The sequence below is a fragment of the Barbus barbus genome (assembly GCF_936440315.1).
Source record: "Barbus barbus genome assembly, chromosome: 43".
NCBI classification, from domain to species: Eukaryota; Metazoa; Chordata; class Actinopteri; order Cypriniformes; family Cyprinidae; genus Barbus; species Barbus barbus.
The window spans coordinates 6,795,321-6,814,721 of NC_136721.1; the positions used below are offsets into that span (position 1 = coordinate 6,795,321).

Sequence of the window (19,401 nt, forward strand, 5' to 3'; positions counted from 1 at the left end):
GCAGAATGAATTTGGAAGGGTACAAAACCATCTTGCCTACCAATATTCAAGAAAATGCCACCAGATTCATTGGGAAGTGTGTCATATTGCATCAAGATAATGACCCAAAACACCCTGCCAGTTCAGTCAAGGATGACTAAGGGCAAATAAATGGAAAGTCTTAGATTGCCCAAGTCAATCTCCAGATTCAAATCCAATTGAACATGAATTTCACCAGCTGAAGAGGAGAGTAAAGGCAGAAACTCCCCAAAACAAGCAACAATTGGAATTGGCTGCATTAAAGGCTGGGAAAAGTATTTCAAAGGATGAGACTAAGAGTCTGGTGATGTCTATGGTCACAGACTCACTGCTGTGATTGTGCGCAAGGGATCTGCAACTAAATAATAGCTTTTGATCTTTTATATCTGTATTATGTTCAACTGTCCATAATACTTATGCTCACATAAATGAGTGGGATGAACTCTAAAAGTGCTGTTCTTTTTGTTTGGTAAAACATGTATGTGTTGAAACGGCTAATAATAAAATGTGACATCCTGTAGTTTTGTCACATATTCATCTTTTAATCATATTTGCAAATGTCTTGACTCCACAGCCAACAGAGCAATTTTGTCTTTACTGTTCCAATACTTATGGAGGGCACTGTATATATATATATATATATATATATATATATAAAACCTTCAAGCAGCACTGTGTGTGTGTGTGTGTGTGATAGAAATCAGATGGCATAATTAGCATTTTTTCCAGGAAATTGTTTGCTTTGCAAAGCTCTCCCTAGAAATCATCAGTTCATTGCTACAACATTTTTGGGCATTTTTGAACTAATTTGAAGGTCTTATGTAGATAATCTATCTTGTGAAATTGTCTTCTACTCAGGCTGGAGTCTCCTACACGTTCGCTATACATGGAGGCGCCTAAAGGAGTGAAAATAGAAGCTGACGCAGGTGATTTCCAAGCAACTTGTAGGAGCGATTTACGCTTGGAGTCGAAAGACGGAGAGGTAACTGTCCTTCATTCTGTCCTAATGCTGTTACTGCCAGTGGGCCTGATGCTGTAGTTAATGTACTCTGAGTTGTGACTCTTCCATCTGCCATCGGTTGTCATCAAAACAAGTGCTCTTTTGACATCCATATGTCTCCTTCTCATGTTCAGAGGGAATCAGGCATTTACTTAAACATTCATGCTTTAACACATCTAGATGACATAAATAACCATGATTAAATTGTACAGACTGGTGATGTGTTGATAAATGTTACCCTTGACCACAAAACCAGTCTTAAAGGAGACATATTATGCCCCTTTTTACAATATGTAATATAAGTCTTTGGTGTCCCCAGAATGTGTCTGTGAAGTTTCAGAGCAAAATACCCCACAGATCATTTATTAAATCATTTTGAAAATGCCTATTTTGAGTGAAAGCAGAAACACTCTGATTTTCGTGCCTGTTTCTTTAAATCCAAATGAGCTGCTGTTCCCGCCCCCTTTCCAGAATAGAGCTGCACCATTTCAGCTCGTACCTGCTAAAAACATATGTTTTGGTTCTGATTATCATGTTTATCACGCTGAAATCATGCGTTTTAAACCATATTAGTTTAAACTTCTGATATACAGTTTTCTGAGTGCACACATCCGAAGCACACTGACAGAAAGTGGCTGTCACAGCATGTGAGTACTAAACTAAGTTTACGTTAAAAACACACACAACAGTCAGTTATGTCTGTGAAGGTAAACAGCTGGGAAATAAATCGAATGATTATTTTAGATCTGCGTGGCAGCAGCATACAGTAAATAAATCAATAAATCCGCTGCTCTGTCTCTCAGGCTGGGACTAAATAGTGGTCTGTGCTCGTCTGTGCAGCCAAAGGCAAGATTCAAGATTCAAGAGTTTTTATTTGTCACATACACAATTATACAGGGTATAACCAGCAGTGAAATGTAGGTCAGGTCCGCTCCAAGGACAGTGCAATTATATAGAATACAAATATTAAGAAGGAGAAGTACAAAACATAAAATAAAATAAAAGAATAAAATAAAATATAAAAAATATAAATATAAATGTGCAGGTCAGTATGTTGTTGACTTAAATGGTAATAAGAGGAATGTGCAAAAATAATGTGCAAAAAGTTGTACAGGGTATTTGAATAGCAGCAATATGAGGTAGAGAAAAATTATGAATAGCTTATTGATATATGATATTTACATGGAGAAAAATTATGAATTGCTTATTGATATGGTGATATTACATGGAGTCAAGTGATGTTATGACACAGAGTTAGAGTTTAGGAGCCTGATGGCCTGGGGGAAGAAGCTCCTCCTAAGTCTCTCAGTTTTTGTCATCAGGCTACGGAAGCACTTACCAGATGGAAGCAAAGTGAATAGACGGTTAGCAGGGTGATTTGGGTCCTTGAAGATTTTAACAGCTCTGTTTTTGCAGCGTTTGAGGTAGATGTCCTGCAGAGAGGGGAGCGCAGACCCTGAGATGCGCTCAGCTAAGCGCACAACTCTCTGTAGTGCTTTGCAGTCCTGATTGGAGCTATTTCCATACCACACTGAGATGCACTGAGTCAATACACTTTCTATGGTCCCTGAATAGAAAGTTTTCAGGATTGCTGGTGAGACCCTGAATTTCCTCAGCTGTCGCAGATGGTACAGTCTTTGCCTGGCTTTCTTAACCTGTGATTGGATGTGTGTAGTCCAAGTCAGGTTCTCGGAGATGTTTACGCCGAGGTACTTGAAGCTACTCACCCTCTCCACAGAGGTCCCACTGATCCTGAGAGGAGAGTAGGGCTGCTGCTGTCTCTTCCTAAAGTCCATGATCAGCTCTTTAGTTTTGCTCACATTCAGAGAGAGACAGTTGTCCTGGCACCATGATGTGAGTCTCTCTACCTCATCCAAGTATGCGGTCTCATCGTTGTTGGAGATGAGGCCCAGAACCACAGTATCATCAGCAAATTTGACAATAGATGTGAAGCTGTGAGAGGACACGCAGTCATGCATGTAGAGAGAGTAGAGCAGGGGACTCAGGACACAGCCCTGTGGGGCTCCTATGTTCAGAGTGATGGAGTTTGAGGTGAACTGGCCAACTTTCACCACTTGAGGTCTGCCGGTGAGGAAGTCTTGAATCCAGTCACAGAGTGAGGAGTTTAGGCCGAGGTCTGTGAGTTTAGATGCCAGCTTGATGGGGACTATAGTGTTGAAAGCTGAGCTATAGTCAATGAATAGCAGCCTTACATAATTCCCATTGTTGCTGTCCAAGTGTGTGAGGGAAGAATGGAGGACGTGAGAAATGGCATCGTCCGTGGATCTATTTGGGCGATAGGCAAACTGAAGAGGGTCCAAAGTATCAGGGATGGAGGAGCAGATGTGGCTCTTTACAAGTCTCTCAAAAACCTTCATGACTATAGATGTGAGGGCAACTGGGCAATAGTCATTCAGGCAAGAGGGTTTATTGTTCTTTGGCACAGGGATAATAATGGATTTTTTGAATGAAGTGGGAACCACGGAGGTAGCAAGGGACTCATTAAAAATGGAAGTGAACAAACCAGCGAGCTGATCTGCGCAGGACCTCAGAACACGGCCGGTTATCCCATCAGGTCCGGCTGCTTTCCTGACGTTCACTCTCTTTAGCGCCCTCCGAACCTCATCCTCCGACACGGTGATTACAGGATCGTCGCTGCTCTGCCTGTTGCTTCCTGACGCGCTGGTCGGCAGAAACGCGCCGCCGCCGTTGCCATCGAAGCGGCCGTAGAAGATGTTTAACTCGTCGGCCAGCAACGGATCTGCTCTCACCTCCGCGGAGGATTTGTTTCCGAAGTCACAGATGGTCCACAGATGGCAGAACAGTTATCATGTTTTGCTCAAACTATCACCATGGCATTAGAACTGCTACACCAATGTTGCTTGTGAAATCAAAATGAAGGTGCAGCGGGTGGAAACTAACAGATTAAGGGGTGGTAATGTTATAATGAGATTCCTTTGCCACGTCACCAAGGGAGCGAAATCACATGCTCGTTTTTTTCAGACACTTACAGAAAAAGGGTTACTAAAACAAAGTTACTGGGTTAATCTTTTTCACGTTTCTTTGGTTGGTAGATGCACTGGAGACCTGATTATAGCACTTAAAACCTGGAGAAGTCAGATTTTCATGATATGTCACCTTTAAGTCGCTTGGGTATAGACCCTTTTTGAGTCGACGTCACGATTACGTCACAGCACAAGCTGGAGGCAAAACAGAGGGAGAACTGGAGGCGGCCCATTCAAACCAGCGCAGATTCAGCAACATAAGGAGCTTTAAACATATTCTTGTTGTGATGTTGGGTGCCAGAATCGACATAGTAAAGGCTCTGATTTGAAATTTTATCGCTTACCTGCTGCCACTGCCAGACAAAAACGGACGACTGTGATTAAAACGCGATAAAACCAGAGGACTGGACAGAAACGACCGTCAAAATGCTCGCATTTGCAACGCACACTTCTTGTCAGAAAAGGTTCAATAAAGTATTGTCTTTTGTTGTTATGAGTTTTTTGTTGCTATAGATTTCTTATGCATCTCACGATTATGTTGTGTATGAAATAATGTCTGTGTGCATGTGTGTAAAACAACAAACTTATAAGCTTAATCATTTGTAATTGTATTGTTATGAGTAATTGTGGCTTGGAATAATAATGTTTCTGTAAAAATAGTTGCCTGCTGAAATTGAAAATACATCTTCATGACTAGATAGACACTGTGAGTCTGTCTTAACTACACAGGTTAGATGTGAGTCAGTCAACCGGAGGGAAACCGGTCAGATCGTCCATGCTTCGAGGAAAAGCGTGCGCGGGTCGGCCGATCTGGTTTCGTCCATTAAAGTTAACCTTTTCAAATAACAATCGCGGTCCTGGACAGTGCGTGACCTTACATATGTGGGTGAAATCGGATTTTCTCCAGTTAATGTTAAAAAACAAGCTAACAAACTTCATAGCTAGCGTTAGTGAAGCGGTCAGTGGAATCTTTCTGCCTCCAGCTAAGCTCCGCCCACAGAAAAAGTCACAATGTTTACTAACAGAAAAAGGGTCTATATTTGTAGCAATAGCCAAAAATACATCGTATGGGTCAAAATTATTGATTTTTATTTTATGCCAAAAATCATTAGGATATTAAGTAAAGATCATGTTCCATGAAGATATTTTGAAAATGTCCTACTGTTAATATATCAAAACCTAATGTTTCATTAGTAATATGCATTGCTAAGAACTTCATTTGGACAACTTTAAAGGTGATTTTCTCAATATTTTGATTTTTTTTGCACCGTCAGATTCCAGATTTTCAAATAGTTGTATCTTGGCCAAATATTGTCCTATCATAACAACCCATTCATCAATGGAAAGTTTATTTATTCAGCTTTCGGATTATGTATAAGGGCAAATTCCAAACGGAAGTGAGCATACCTATGCCCTACTCCCTTCGAAGGGCAAAGCCCTTGAAGTGTGTTTTTTAAAGGGTGTAAGGCATTACGGTCTCGTATAAACTTTTGGAACTCCCTTGGCGAAGGGAATGACGGACAAAATGTTACCTTGACAACGCTGCACGTGCGTGCAGCATTCAGCACTCCAACAGTTGTTGCAAATAAATATTTCTTCTTATTGTTATTATTTTATTCAAATACTGTTTAATTGTCTTTTTTACTATTAAACGTTTTCAAATTAAAAATGCTTACAATGCAGTCTAAAATAATATTTCTTTCACTGATGAAAATATTTTGTATTATATGAAAATAAAGACAAATTTAATTGGCTTATTCTACTTACGTTTGTATGTAAAGTCAAAATCAACCCCAACTTTGCTTTAAAATGCATCGCAAGATCTCCTAACAGAAGATTACAAACGGAAATCACTTCCGTGAAGTGACCATCACATGTTCCCGTCGCTAACGGACTTCTGGAAGTGCCCATCATAAAGGGATTCAGTTGTTCACTTTCGTTTGGAGCGTCCCTACAAATGGCGTCCCCTTCCCGAAGTGCCCTTCAAGGACGCAAAAAGCCGTTTGAAATATGCCCGAAATCTCAGTTTTGAAAAATTGACCCTTATGACTGGTTTTATGTTCCAGGGTCACAAATGATCTGTTAAATGATCGTTATTTTTTTAAATGAATGAAACTAATATGAGATATATATTCCAAATATCAGTGCTTTGTGTAATTCTATTTTAATTGTGTTCAACTTAAGTTAACAAATTTAATTAGCTCAGCTAATATCTGCTGACAAATTAAAGTCATGAATTTCAAAGCTTCGGTAGAAAAATATTTTAAAGAAATTACCAAAGTGTTACAATTATCCCTGCTTTCTTGCAAAAAGTATTGGAACCAATGCAGAAATTTCTAAAACAGTGATGGGGGACATGTCCCCATTTATAATAACTGCTACTCCCCAGGGTTTTACCATTTGACTTGCAGGCTGAAACGAGCCTCAATGAGGACAAAGGACCAGGCTTGAATCAGCTCTCGTAGAATCAGGTTATGCTTTCTTGACTTTCTCCCATCTGTCGCATATTCCACTCCAGCATTTTCATTTGTCACTCCTTTTTTACCAGGAGAAACGGACACCTCCACCGGCTTGAGTGCCCCCTTGACAGTTCCTGCTCATTTAGACTAGAGGTTTCCACATCAGTCTCAGCCTCAGAGGGAAAAAAAAAGCCCTCCCTCACTCATATTTGCTCGGTAGCAGATGTCTGGGGAAGTCAGCTGAGACCCCTGCTTAAAAAGTGTTTCAGGTCATTTGACAGGAATGCTTCCTTGAGGCTGTCAGTAATGACTCCTAGTAATTACCTTTTTATATCTTGACTAGCTCCTCTCCCAGCCTTGGTAATACATGCTTTCTCAAGGGTCCCATGAAAAATAGAAAGTGAGAAATGAGACCGGTTCAGCTCGGGGAAAGGGCTAAAAGTATGTCTAATCGAGACTTACTGGAGTGCTTATGTCACTGAAACTGCCATGATTGGTTGGATGTAAGAGGTTAGAGGACTTGACTGTGGATGAACACTTTGTGAGATGGGATATTTTGTTCAATGAAATGACAATTCTGGTCTTTTTGGAACTACAGTTTGAGAGTTCAAGATGGTAAAAGAGGAGAATAAACCTGGAAATAATAACTTTGCCACTGTATAAGGCACTTTCAAATTAAATCACTTTACAAATCCCATGTCTTTATTTGTCAAGAGAAACATTTCATTATATATTATGTAACAAAATTAATAGCGCATGAAATGTAGCTAGTTTTAAGTAGTGCTTTTGGCCTGTCAACCTCAGAGGTCTTGACCTTCTCTGCTGTATCTAGCAATACAGTCAGGTGCCAATGTCTTAAAATCATGTCAACGTAATTGTGAAAATCTTTTGAATTGCTATTTACATCATTGCAGTAAAATATTTTTAATTATTAGCTAATTTTATTACTACACTATATATTTGTATTACTAATTAGTTTAATTAATTGTATTACTACTAAAAACATTACTACTTTACTACTAAAAATCATTCTCATAAACCGTATAATGGTTTGTTTACACAGTTTTTCCTCCCTCTTTTTTTTCTTTAATTTACTGGGGAAAGAAATAATGATAATAAATATGTATATTCTGTATATATAAAAATATTATTTATTTATTTTTAAGGTCCCAAACTATTATTTAATTTTGATGCTGAAGTAAATGTTTATAGAAATGACACTCACACTTTTAGACGTGTCCCATATTTTAGTAACATGGTTGAAAATGAATGAAAGACTGAATGAAATAAGAATGCAAAAAATATATTTATAAAAAATATTGTGTATTTTCATGGAAAGTGGCATAAACTAATTGAAGGAATGTTTATATAATGTAACTATGATATGAAATAATTAAATTTGAAACCCTTCTCCCTTCTCTCTTAAGATCAGCTTGGATGCCAGGAAAATCAAGCTCCTACGTCTGCCGGAGGGAAAAGCCTCTCCCTCTGGAACTAGACAGACTGTCTTTGAGGTGTGTGTCTGTCCCAATGGAAAACTCTTCTTATCACAAGCAGGAACTGGCTCCACTTGCCAGATCAGCAGCAACTTATGCCTCTAGATACTCACAAAATCCCTTCCACACACACAATTACAACACACTTGTACATACAGAGGACTTGTTCCTCTCTTGAAGAATCCAATATTGACAAGAACCGAAAAGGACTTCCTCGAGATTCATGAAAATACTTTGTAAAACAATGTTTGAACAAGAAACTTTCTAGGTGATCACCATAAAACCATTTGACACATCATGACAGTCATCATTGCACAGATGCATACATTGCTTTTAACTATCAGTCCCTTTTTCAATCAGAATCAATTTTTTTTTTTTGCTGAGGAAAGTACCATGGGTGCTTTATCTTGTGTACGCCACATAAATGACAATTCTCTTCTGTTTTGAGGTCTATTTGTAACATCAAATTGTGTGTTATTACTCAAGTTCTACATCTACAGTCCTCCATCTGGGATGCCTCCCATGACGGTGATCACCTATACCCAAACTGTGCTTACACCCATACACCCACTCTGTTCAAAAAGAAGAACAGCGCCTGTGCCTTAATTCAATGCACTTGTGGCAAGAAGCACACCCCACTCACTTTAATTTAGTCAAGGACACTTGCATTTAAGTTACTTGACTTTTGCTCCCACAAATTAACAACATTTTTATGCAGCTTAATTGCATAAAACATGTTGAAAAACCAGTGACCCCAAACTCACATTATGTGCCGATTTCTGCTTTAATTTGGAAAAGATAAGAATTATTCAGATTTTGTTTCAAGAGGAGAGAAAATTTCAGAATTTGTTTCAAAGTTGTTTTATTGGCTTGGCACACAGTGAAAAAGTAGTTGAAATTGGGAGAAACACTTGATGTGTGAATGTTTTGTTTGTAAGTCTGAATTTCATTCTCATTGTACAATTGAACACTAAAATGTGCTAAACAAACCAGAGACATCCAAAGCAAAGGAAATGAACGTTCATACTTCCCAGTTCCCAAGTGTCACAGTGCTTCTAGGAAGAGGCTAAAAACGCGGAAACGATGGAGAGTAATGAGAAACAGTCTTTACTTATACACACAGGGTAGACAGGAGACACACACGTAGCACGTATTACTGACGACACCGGACAAATGAAACAAGGAACAGAGAACAATTTTAAATGCAAAACTAAACAAGGACACAGGTGAATCAAATGAGACACTCAACGAGAGGGAGAGAAACTAGGTCTCGGGGAGCACATGGGGAGCAAAACACACACAGAAACTTCATGGGTGTGACACCAAGATTGTTTTTACACATATATGCACTACTGTTCAAAATTTGAGGTCTGTAAGATTTTCTAATGTTTTTGAAAGAACTCTCAGCAAGGCTGCATTTATATGATCAAAAATACAGTAAAGGAAGATAAGGAAATATTATTACAATTTAAAATAACTATTAAATTATACATTAAAATGTGATTATTGCAGTGATGGCAAAGTTGAACTTTCAACAGCTATCACTGCAGTCTTCACTGTCACATTACCCTTTATAAATCAAGAAACATTTCTTATTATTATCAATGTTGATACAGTTGTGTTGCTTATATATTATATTTGTGGAAACATGACACCCCACTCCCCAGTAATCTGAGATGAATAAAATGTAAAAAAAAACAAAAAAAAAAAACATTTATTTAAAATAGAAATCATTTGTAATATAAATTTTTTTTTATTAATCTTTACTGTCCCTTTGATCAATAATGCATCCTTGCCTAATTATTATTAACTATTTTAATAATTCTTGTATTGAGTCATTTATTGCTTAAATATTATTACTGCTGAAGTAAACCTCCCCAAACTTTTTAACAATAGTATACATATACATTGTATGCCAGATTGCATATGCTAATGGAACTTCTTTTTTTTTTTAAATGTACATCTCATGAAACACTGAATCTTGTCTCCTGTGTAATTACACCTTACACTCCAATTGGTAATATTTCTCTGAAATATGATAGTGGGAAAAAAAAAAAAATATATATATATATATATATATATATATAATTCTCAATGTAAAGCATTGCCACTTGACCACAAAATTTGAAGCAATGAGGAGTGACATCTGTGAACATTGTTTTAAAGTTGAAGCCCCTAGCAACTGTTGACATCCTATTAACATACTAAATACTATATGTAGTGAAAGGAGACAGGAACACTGGGAACTCTGTAAGGAACAACGCAGCATCACAGAAGGGCTTAATCATATTCATTCTCTTTTGATTTTTCAGGAGTATTTGAAACTTTGTGTGTGTGTGTGTGTGTGTGTGTGTGTGTGTGTGTGTGTGTTTTCTATTGTAATGAACTCTTGCATGATACTAAAACAAGCCAATGACATACAAGACAGCCCAGTGTTGATTATTTTTATTTTTTGAGGTAATAGCAAAAACATTTTTTAGTTTTTCCCTTTATTGAATGACTCAACTAAAAGCAGGACTTTAGGACAGATACGTATGTTGTTTGATGTGCTCATATCATGTTTGATTAATTTTTGTGCTAACTAATGGTTTTATCTACAGCCATTTATGTGTTCAGAAAAAATTAAAAAAATAAAAAAAAAAAAAAAAAATATATATATATATATATATATATATATATATATATATGTGTGTGTGTGTGTGTGTGTGTGTGTGTGTGAGTAGTGGACAAATAAAAGTTAGACTGTGTCCTATGGTGTGACAGCAAAATTGTAGGAAAAAAAAAACTTAACATACAAATAAAATGAGAAAAATGTATCTTCATGTATCTTCATGCTACAAATAGCATGAGAGAGGTTTATCTTCAATCACACCATAGGACACATTGATACGTCAACTACCCATATAGCATTTAGTTTTCTCTCTTCTCCCAAATGTTGCTTAACACAGACATTACTTCTGAACAATGTGTATGTACGATTTTGTATGAGGAGCACAAAATGTTTCATATTTTTTGATAATAAAAACTACACCTCAGCGTAACCTAGCTTTCAGTGTGTGACAGAGTAGTCTCCAACACGTATACATATGTGTAAATAAAATGTGATATTGGATTACATAAACAGCTAACACTACAGAACTAAATGCCTTGGGCTTAGTGTATATAATAAAGGAGCCCCATGCAGCCTAAACCCAAGGCATTTAGTTTTGTAATGTTATGAGCCCCAGCCTAAACCCAAGGTATTTAATTCTGTTTATTTTTCATTTTATTTATTTTATTTTTTGTCTTAAGTTTTGTGCAGCATTTTATCCTTTTTTTGGTCTTTCAGACTTTTGGTGACCACAAATTCAGTGACATTAAACTTTTTTTTTTTTTTTTTTTGGAGGTAACAGTGATGGAAATCCTCACATATTCTATGCAAAACATACTTGGTTGTAGAGAGAACTCTATTGATGCAAATAAATATGTCAGCTGTCTATATTAAATTTACTATACCTTAATGTATACAGTTTGTATTTATGAATTGAGTTGCAACCTAAACTGAACCAATAAACTTGACAAAAGAAAAAAAGTGGATGAGGGACAATTTTTCAAAGCTAAACATTAAACAAAGCTTGTAAACATTTGCTTAGAAATCTTGATTACACTTTATTTTAAAATGATGTTATTACAGGGTAACTATTCAAATAATGGAGTAATATTAATTAGCTACATGTAATGTATATAGTTTAAGAGTTAGGGTTTGGTTTTGGTTTAGGGCTATTTGATTGTAAATATGCTTAATCTACTGTTATTACTATACGTACATACAGTTGTGGTCAGAATTATTGGCACCCTTGGTAAATATGATCAAAGAAGGATATGAAAATTAATCTGCATTGTTAATCCTTTTCATCTTTTATTTAAAAAAATGACAAAAATCTAACCTTTCATTGGAGAATAAGAATTTAAAATGGGAGGAAATATTATTAAATAAATGTTTTTCTCTAATACACATTGGCCACAATTAACGGCACCCTTTTATTCAATAATTTTTGAAACCTCCATTTGCCAGTTTAACAGCTCTAAATTTTCTCCTATAATGCCTGATGAGGTTAGAGAAAACCTGACCAGAGATCAGAGACCATTCCTTCATCCAGAATCTCTCCAGATCCTTCAGATTCACAGCTCCATGACGGTGCTTCTTCTCTTCAGTTCACCTCACTCATTTTCTACAGGGTTCAGGTCAGAGGACTGGAATGGCCATAGCAGAAGCTTGGTTTTGTGCCCAGTGACCCATTTTTGTGTTGTTTTTGAGGTTTGTGTTTGGATTATTGTCTGGTTGGAAGATCCAAACATGACCCATCATAAGATTTCTAACAGAGTCAGTCACTTGTTGATTTTTTATTTGTTGGTATTTGATAGAATCCATGATGCCATGTATCTAAACAAGATGTCCAGGACCTCCAGCAGAAATATAGGCCCACAACATTAAAAATACAGCAGTATATTTCATTGTACACATGGGATACTTTTTTATCCCTGTGTTCACCAAACCCATCTTGAGTGTTTGCTGCTAAAAAGCTAATTTTTAGTTGCATCTGACCATAGAAGCCAGTCCCATTTGAAGTTCCAGCCATGTCTGGCAACTGAATATGCTGGAGATTGTTTTTGGATGAGTGAGGAGAATTTTTCTTGAAACCCTCCCGAACAACATGTTTTTTAAGGTTTTCTGACCCCGAAACTCAACCTTTCTCTACAATTCTCCAGCTGTGGTTCTTGAAGAGTCTGGCCACTCAAATTCTCCTCCTCACCATGAATTAGGACGACATAGACACATGTCCTATTCCTGATTGTGGAAATGGGAATTTTCACTGCTCTAACTCTTTTCTTAAAGCCACTTCACTTTTTTTTCCCCCCAAGGTCTCCCAATCTGACCCCCTTAGAAGAGTGGGAGAAGAGGGTTGCATTGACAATCCAACACAATGGGCAGCACATTGAACACATTTTATAAGTGGTCAGAAACTTGTAAATAACTCATGAACGAATAAAGTTACGTTGAAACCAAGCACACCATTGTTTTTCTTGTGACATTACCAATAAGTTTGATGTGTAACATGGTCCTCTTCCTATTGAAAAAACAAAAGTTGTATCCAAGATGGCCGACTTCTAAATGGCCACCATGGTCACCACCGATCTTGAGGAGTTTGCCCCCTCACATATACTAATGTGCCACAAACAGGACTTTAATATCACCAACCATTCCCATGTTATTACGGTGTATCCATATAAATGCCCCACCCTGTACTTCAGAGATATTTTACTCATAAGAATTTCTAGGGGTAATTGTGTATAATCCAACGTGTATTTGAGAAAAACATTTATTTCATGATAATGAGATTTTCCCTTTTTTCCAATTGTTTTAGTTCAATGAAAGGTTAGATTTTTGTGATTTTTAAAAATAAAAGATCAAAAGGATTAATAATGCAGGTTTATTTTCAGAGCGTTCTTTGACATATTTAGCAAGGGTGCCAATAATTCTGACCACGACTGTATAACTTGTCATGCTAACTATGTCATGCTAAAATAAACTTACCAAATTTTTCACTGTAGCATCAATTTAAATATGTAGAGTACAGTATTTTTACAAAGTTCTCTGAAACATTTGATTCTGATTGGTCAGTCACTGCATTCAGCAGTCAAATATTTCTGAATAATGACTGTCCATGGCAAGTAGCTGACCAGTCTCTGCAGTCTCTACAACTAAGCTAATAAAATAATTACAACTCAATATAGCATGTCTATGTATTTATTTGGTAAGTGATAAGCAGGATAATGTATAGCCAGCAAGATATTATTGCAAAATAAACCACAACAGGCTGATTATGACCCCCAACAAGTTGCGTTCAGTGTTATTTTCTGACATAATATTATATTAATCATAAAAATAAAACTCGTAATATAGCTAAAAAACATTTATTTATTTATCTGTCTGTCTGTTTGTTTGTTTACAATATAATATATGGGATTGTTGCTAAATATAGTCATTGTTGCTAAATAAATTGTTTTATTTACCCTGCCTGGGTTTATTTAGCAATAATGAGCGCTGACTATATACACAGTATTTTATACAATACTGTCTTAGTGATTGAATTATAAATCGTCTGCATATTATATAATATATATATATATATTTTATTTATTTATTTATTTTTTCATTAAATATTTTTCATGACTTTCATGTAATATTGGACAATTGTGTGTGTTAAGGTGACAACTGTTAACATGTTCTGTGTTGAGGGCCGGAATCCATGGCAACCTCAAAGGGGAAATGATTTCATGAGTGGCACTAATGGGTAGAAAAGATTATGGAATAGATAGGATTCCTGCTCACTATGCAGCAGCATGTCAATGACAGCTCAAAGACTTAAAAATGTAAAACAGTCCCAAATCTATTCTTAGCTCACTGCAGTCCTACTGAATTACATTCGACAACAGGCCTAATGATGCGGACAATGGTATACAACGACTATGGGTATACAACATAACATTTATCATGCATGATGGGAGGTTTTAATTGTGACTTGTGACATCTTATTTAACTGTAAAGTATTTCCACAGTGCATTATTATAATAGCATGCATTGCTGAAATTCATTGTTTCTGAATTTCTATGATTCTGCACTGACTGGCAGTTTGGAGTGAATTTCCTTACTTTCAGGTCACTTTGATGATTTCTTTACAGCACTTTTGCCTACTTTGTTGCTAAATAAGTACCTCTCTACAAAAGTGGTAACCTAGTTTAAATGTTAATTAAATGTAATGGCTTGGTCAAATTTCTCCTGAATTGTTCAATATGTTCAAATTAATTTCACATGATTACACAAAACAGCAGCTAATTGTATTTAAACTGTGAATATTTGACTGTGAATGATAAAACTGGCTGGTCTCATTGTTTATGCATAGCTATTAATATGTAACATTTACAACCACAAAACTTACATTTTTTTATGTTTTTATTGATTATAAAACATACAATTTAGACGTATTTGCTACGTACTTTCAGCTAAAAAACGTAAAATATTTACATATCTTTTATATCATTAAGATATTCGTATCAATATATGTTTATAATTTTATCAACAAGCAATTTCGATTTTTAGACCTCTTAACCTACCCCCAAGCCTAAACCTACCCATTTTATAGCAAATATGGGTATCAATAAGCGATTTAGATTTGTAGACCCCTTAACCTACCCCCAAACCTAAACCTACCCATTTTATAGCGAATTTGCATTTTTATCATTTTATCAATAAGCGATTTAGATTTTTAGACCCCTTAACCTACCACCAAATCTTAACTTACACTGAAAAAAGTGCACATGGCTTGTTGTAAAAAACATTTTATACTTGAGCTGTCTTGTCATTGAGCAAGTATATTATTTAGTTAATTGGAAGTACAAATAAGTTTTGTTGGTGTAATTTAAGTAGTTGCTTCACATCAAATAAAAAAATACGTTCTATGAAAACCATGTGACCACTGACCTCATTGAGGTTCGGGTTGAGAATTTTCTGATCGACGGCCATCTTGTTTTCCTGCATCAAGACCATGGCTGACACACACTTCCACAATATCGGTGAGTACTTAGACAAAATCATCATATACATATATATCAACTGTAGTAACAGTAAAATCAAAGTTATTTGTATAAATTAACTGCTTAACAAGTTACATGTGGCATTACATAAGTAAAGTTACATGTGGCGTTACATAAGTAAAGTTACATGTGGCGGCATGTACACATCACCGCATCTTTCATTGGGCGGATTGCGTAAAGTTATTGGCAAGTTAGATTGATTAAAAAAAGCATGGATCAATGAAAAATAAAGAGCTTGATATTTAAAAGCGACAATAGCTGTGAAAGCGAACTGAAACCGTTCATCTCAAAACGTGCGCGAGACCTGCCCATTTGAATCGCCGAACATACACAAAATATTTAGAAAATGTCTGTCTTTATGAGTTTAACATAAACACAGTCGTTATGTCTTATGCGAATGTAAACTTTTGGGAGAAAATTAAATGTGAATCAATATATTGGATCCGTGCATTCAGTTTTAAAGTTAAAGCAGCTTCTGCTGTCCCTGTCGTTAATCAAACAATCAAAGAAAAATCTGTGAATGTTTAATTCATAACATAAAGAGATTTCTTTTTTTAAACATTTTGTTAGTTTATTCAGTAGTATTTCTCATTACTGTTAAATACATTTGTATTTTTGTTCTGTTGTGTTTACTGGTCCTGTTGCTGGCTTGAATAGTTCATGTGTAGCGTTATTACTGTTTACTTGTGTATGCTTTTATTTTCCTTTAATCCACATGGTAATTGCCAATGGTAATTGGGTTTTTTTAAGGAAAGATGTTTTTAATGATTTTTCACAACAGTTTGGAGATGCAATCGAGTCACAGCACAACTGTCAGTGCTACTTTTTTTTCTTCTTGAGGCCAGCTGAAATCTGCTGTACTTTATCAATTAAGTCTAAGAGATTTTTCCATCTGTACCATAATATTATAGACCCATACCAGCCAATATGGCCTGAATGGTTAGCTCCTCAGTACTTGAGCGAGCTCTTATCGCATTATAGTCCTCCATGTCTGCTGCGTTCTCAACACTCTAGCAATTTGATAATACCTAGAATACCAAAATCAACTGCGGGCGGCAGATCCTTTTCCTATTTAGCGCCCAAACTCTGGAATAATCTACCTAACACTGTTCGGGAGGCAGACACACTCTGTCAGTTTAAATCTAGATTGAAGACCCATCTCATTAACCTTTCTTATACACATAATAACACATTTCTATTATTCAAATACATTAAAGGATTATAAGGCTGCTTTATTTAGGTCAACCGGAACCGGGAACACTTCCCATAACACCGGATGTACTTGTTACATTGTAAGAAGAATGGCATCTACACTAATATTAGTCTGTTTCTTTCTTATTCTGAGGTCCCCGTAGCCACCAGTTTCAGACAGTATTCAGATCAGATGGTCTCTGCAGTCACCCGGATCCAGTCCCTATCCAGATCAGATGGTGGATCAGCACCTAGAGACAACCCCTACAGCCCTGAATATCAGCAGAGACCAGGACAACTAGAGACAGATCCCCAGTGAAGACCTCATCACCTCAACACCTCAACAGGACCACGGGAAACGGATCCTCTGCACAATCTGACTTTGTTGCAACGTAGAATTAAACTGCTGGTCTCGTCTGGCCAGAGGAGAATGGCACACTATTTCGACACTATTTCCATTTTTTAATAATGTAAAGCTACTTTGACACAATCTGCATTGTAAAAAGCACTATATAAATAATGAATAATGGACACAGAGTCTTCAAGAGTTAGGTTAACCCAAAACTGAAAATTCTATCATTTACTTACTTACTTTTGGTAATATAGTGTATCTGGTCTCATGCGATCACAAACTTTATAAGTCCCACTTCTGATTATGAGCTCGACAACTTCAAGCAAACGACTCGCATTGCTTTCATATGTCAAGTCACCTTTATTTATATAGCGCTTTTAACAATACAGATTGTGTCAAAGCAACTTTCCAATATCAGAATAGGAAATTCACGAGTTCGCCCTTGCGTATAATGAACAGAGTCAAGGTTTATGCGTATTTGGCGTGCTGTCCGGGGAGAGGGCTCCGAGCTCTGTAAATTACTCCCGAACTCGGGGCACTCCCCCTGTCCGGGGAGAGTAGTCCGAGCTCGGCCTTTAGCCCGGACCCAGAGCGCTCCCCCCAAAGATGCGATTAGCGCGGGACAGCAGCCGGAGTGGGGCATTGATAACCCCCCGAAATTTGCAAGGCTTCAGGATGGAGAGGCGCTGGACGTCGCTTGGAGTGGAATTGTTGCGGTGGTATCTGGAAAGAGAATGCGTCTGAAAGAGAATGTGGCTTCCGCGGAAGCGGGCACTGCAGTGGCATCTGAAAGAGAATGTGGCTTCTGTGGAAGCGGCTCTGCTGCGGCATCTGGAAAGAGAATGCATCTGAAAGAGAATGTGGCTTCTGCGGAAGCGGGCACTGCTGTGGCATCTGAAAGAGAATGTGGCTTCCGCGGAAGCGGGCACTGCTGTGGCATCTGAAAGAGAATGTGGCTTCTGTGGAAGCGGCTCTGCTGCCGCATCTGGAAAGAGAATGCATCTGGAAGAGAATGTGGCTTCTGCGGAAGCGGGCACTGCGGTGGCATCTGAAAAGAGAATGTGGCTTCTGCGGAAGCGGACACTGCTGCGGCATCTGAAAAGAGAATGTGGCTTCTGCGGAAATGGGCACTGCTGTGGCATCTGAAAGAGAATGTGGCTTCCGCGGAAGTGGGCACTGCTGTGGCATCTGAAAGAGAATGTGGCTTCTGCGGAAACAGGCACTGCTGCGGCGGTATCGAATGAATAGGGCACTGCTTGTAGTATTTTGAAAGAGAATGTGGAATCTGCGGAAGCAGGCACTGCTGCGGCATCTGAAAAGAGAATGTGGCTTCTGCGGAAACGGGCACTGCTGCAGCGTCTGAAAAGAGAATGTGGCTTCTGCGGAAGCGGGCACTGCTTTGGCATCTGAAAGGGAATGTGGCTTCTGCGGAAGCAGGCACTGCTGCGGCATCTGAAAAGGAATGTGGCTTCTGCGGAAGCAGGCACTGCTGCGGCGTCTGAAAAGGAATGTGGCTTCTGCGGAAGCGGGCACTGCTGTGGCATCTGAAAGGGAATATGGCTTCTACGGAAGCGGGCACTGCTGTGGCATCTGAAAGGGAATGTGGTTTCTGCGGAAGCAGGCACTGCTGCGGCGTCTGAAAAGAGAATGCGGCTTCTGCAGAAACGGGCACTGCTGCGGCGTCTGAAAAGGAATGTGGCTTCTGCGGAAGCAGGCACTGCTGCGGCGTCTGAAAAGAGAATGTGGTTTCTGCGAAAGCAGGCACTGCTGCGGCGTCTGAAAAGGAATGTGGCTTCTGCGGAAGCAGGCACTGCTGCGGCGTCTGAAAAGAGAATGTGGCTTCTGCGGAAGCAGGCGGTATCGAATGAGCAGGGCGCTGCTACGGCATCTGAAAAGAGAATGTGGCTTCTGTGGAAGCGGGCACTGCGACGGCAGTATCAAATGAGCCAGGCACTGCAACACCAGTATCAAATTGGGCAGGGCACTGCAGCGGTAGTACTGAATTAAGTGAGGCAAGCGGCGGCAGTTTCGAATGGGCAGGGCACTGCAACGGCAGTATCAAATTGAGCAGAGCACTGCAGCGGCAGTATCGAATGAGTGGAGCAGGGCACTGCAGTGGCGGTATCGAATGAGCGGGGCGCTGCTGCGGCATCTGAAAAGAGAATGTGGCTTCTGCAGAAGCAGGCACTGCTGCGGCCGTCTCTAATCAGCAGGGCGCAGCTGCGGCATCTGAAAAGAGAATGTG

General features: G+C 38.3%; 1 protein-coding gene across 4 annotated transcripts in view; it reads left to right on the plus strand.

The window, feature by feature from the left end:
- Positions 1-9,667, plus strand: part of LOC306862126 (delta-sarcoglycan-like) — a 310,739-nt gene extending 301,072 nt beyond the window's left edge. For all 4 annotated transcript variants that reach the window (XM_079404770.1, XM_079404772.1, XM_079404769.1 and 1 more), the window contains 2 exons: positions 877-1,000; positions 7,910-9,667. In XM_079404770.1, coding sequence (XP_079260896.1) covers positions 877-1,000; positions 7,910-8,083 — 298 coding nt within the window. In that variant the 3' untranslated portion in view covers positions 8,084-9,667. The remainder of the gene's footprint in view (positions 1-876; positions 1,001-7,909) is intronic.
- The last annotated feature ends 9,734 nt before the right edge of the window (positions 9,668-19,401 follow it).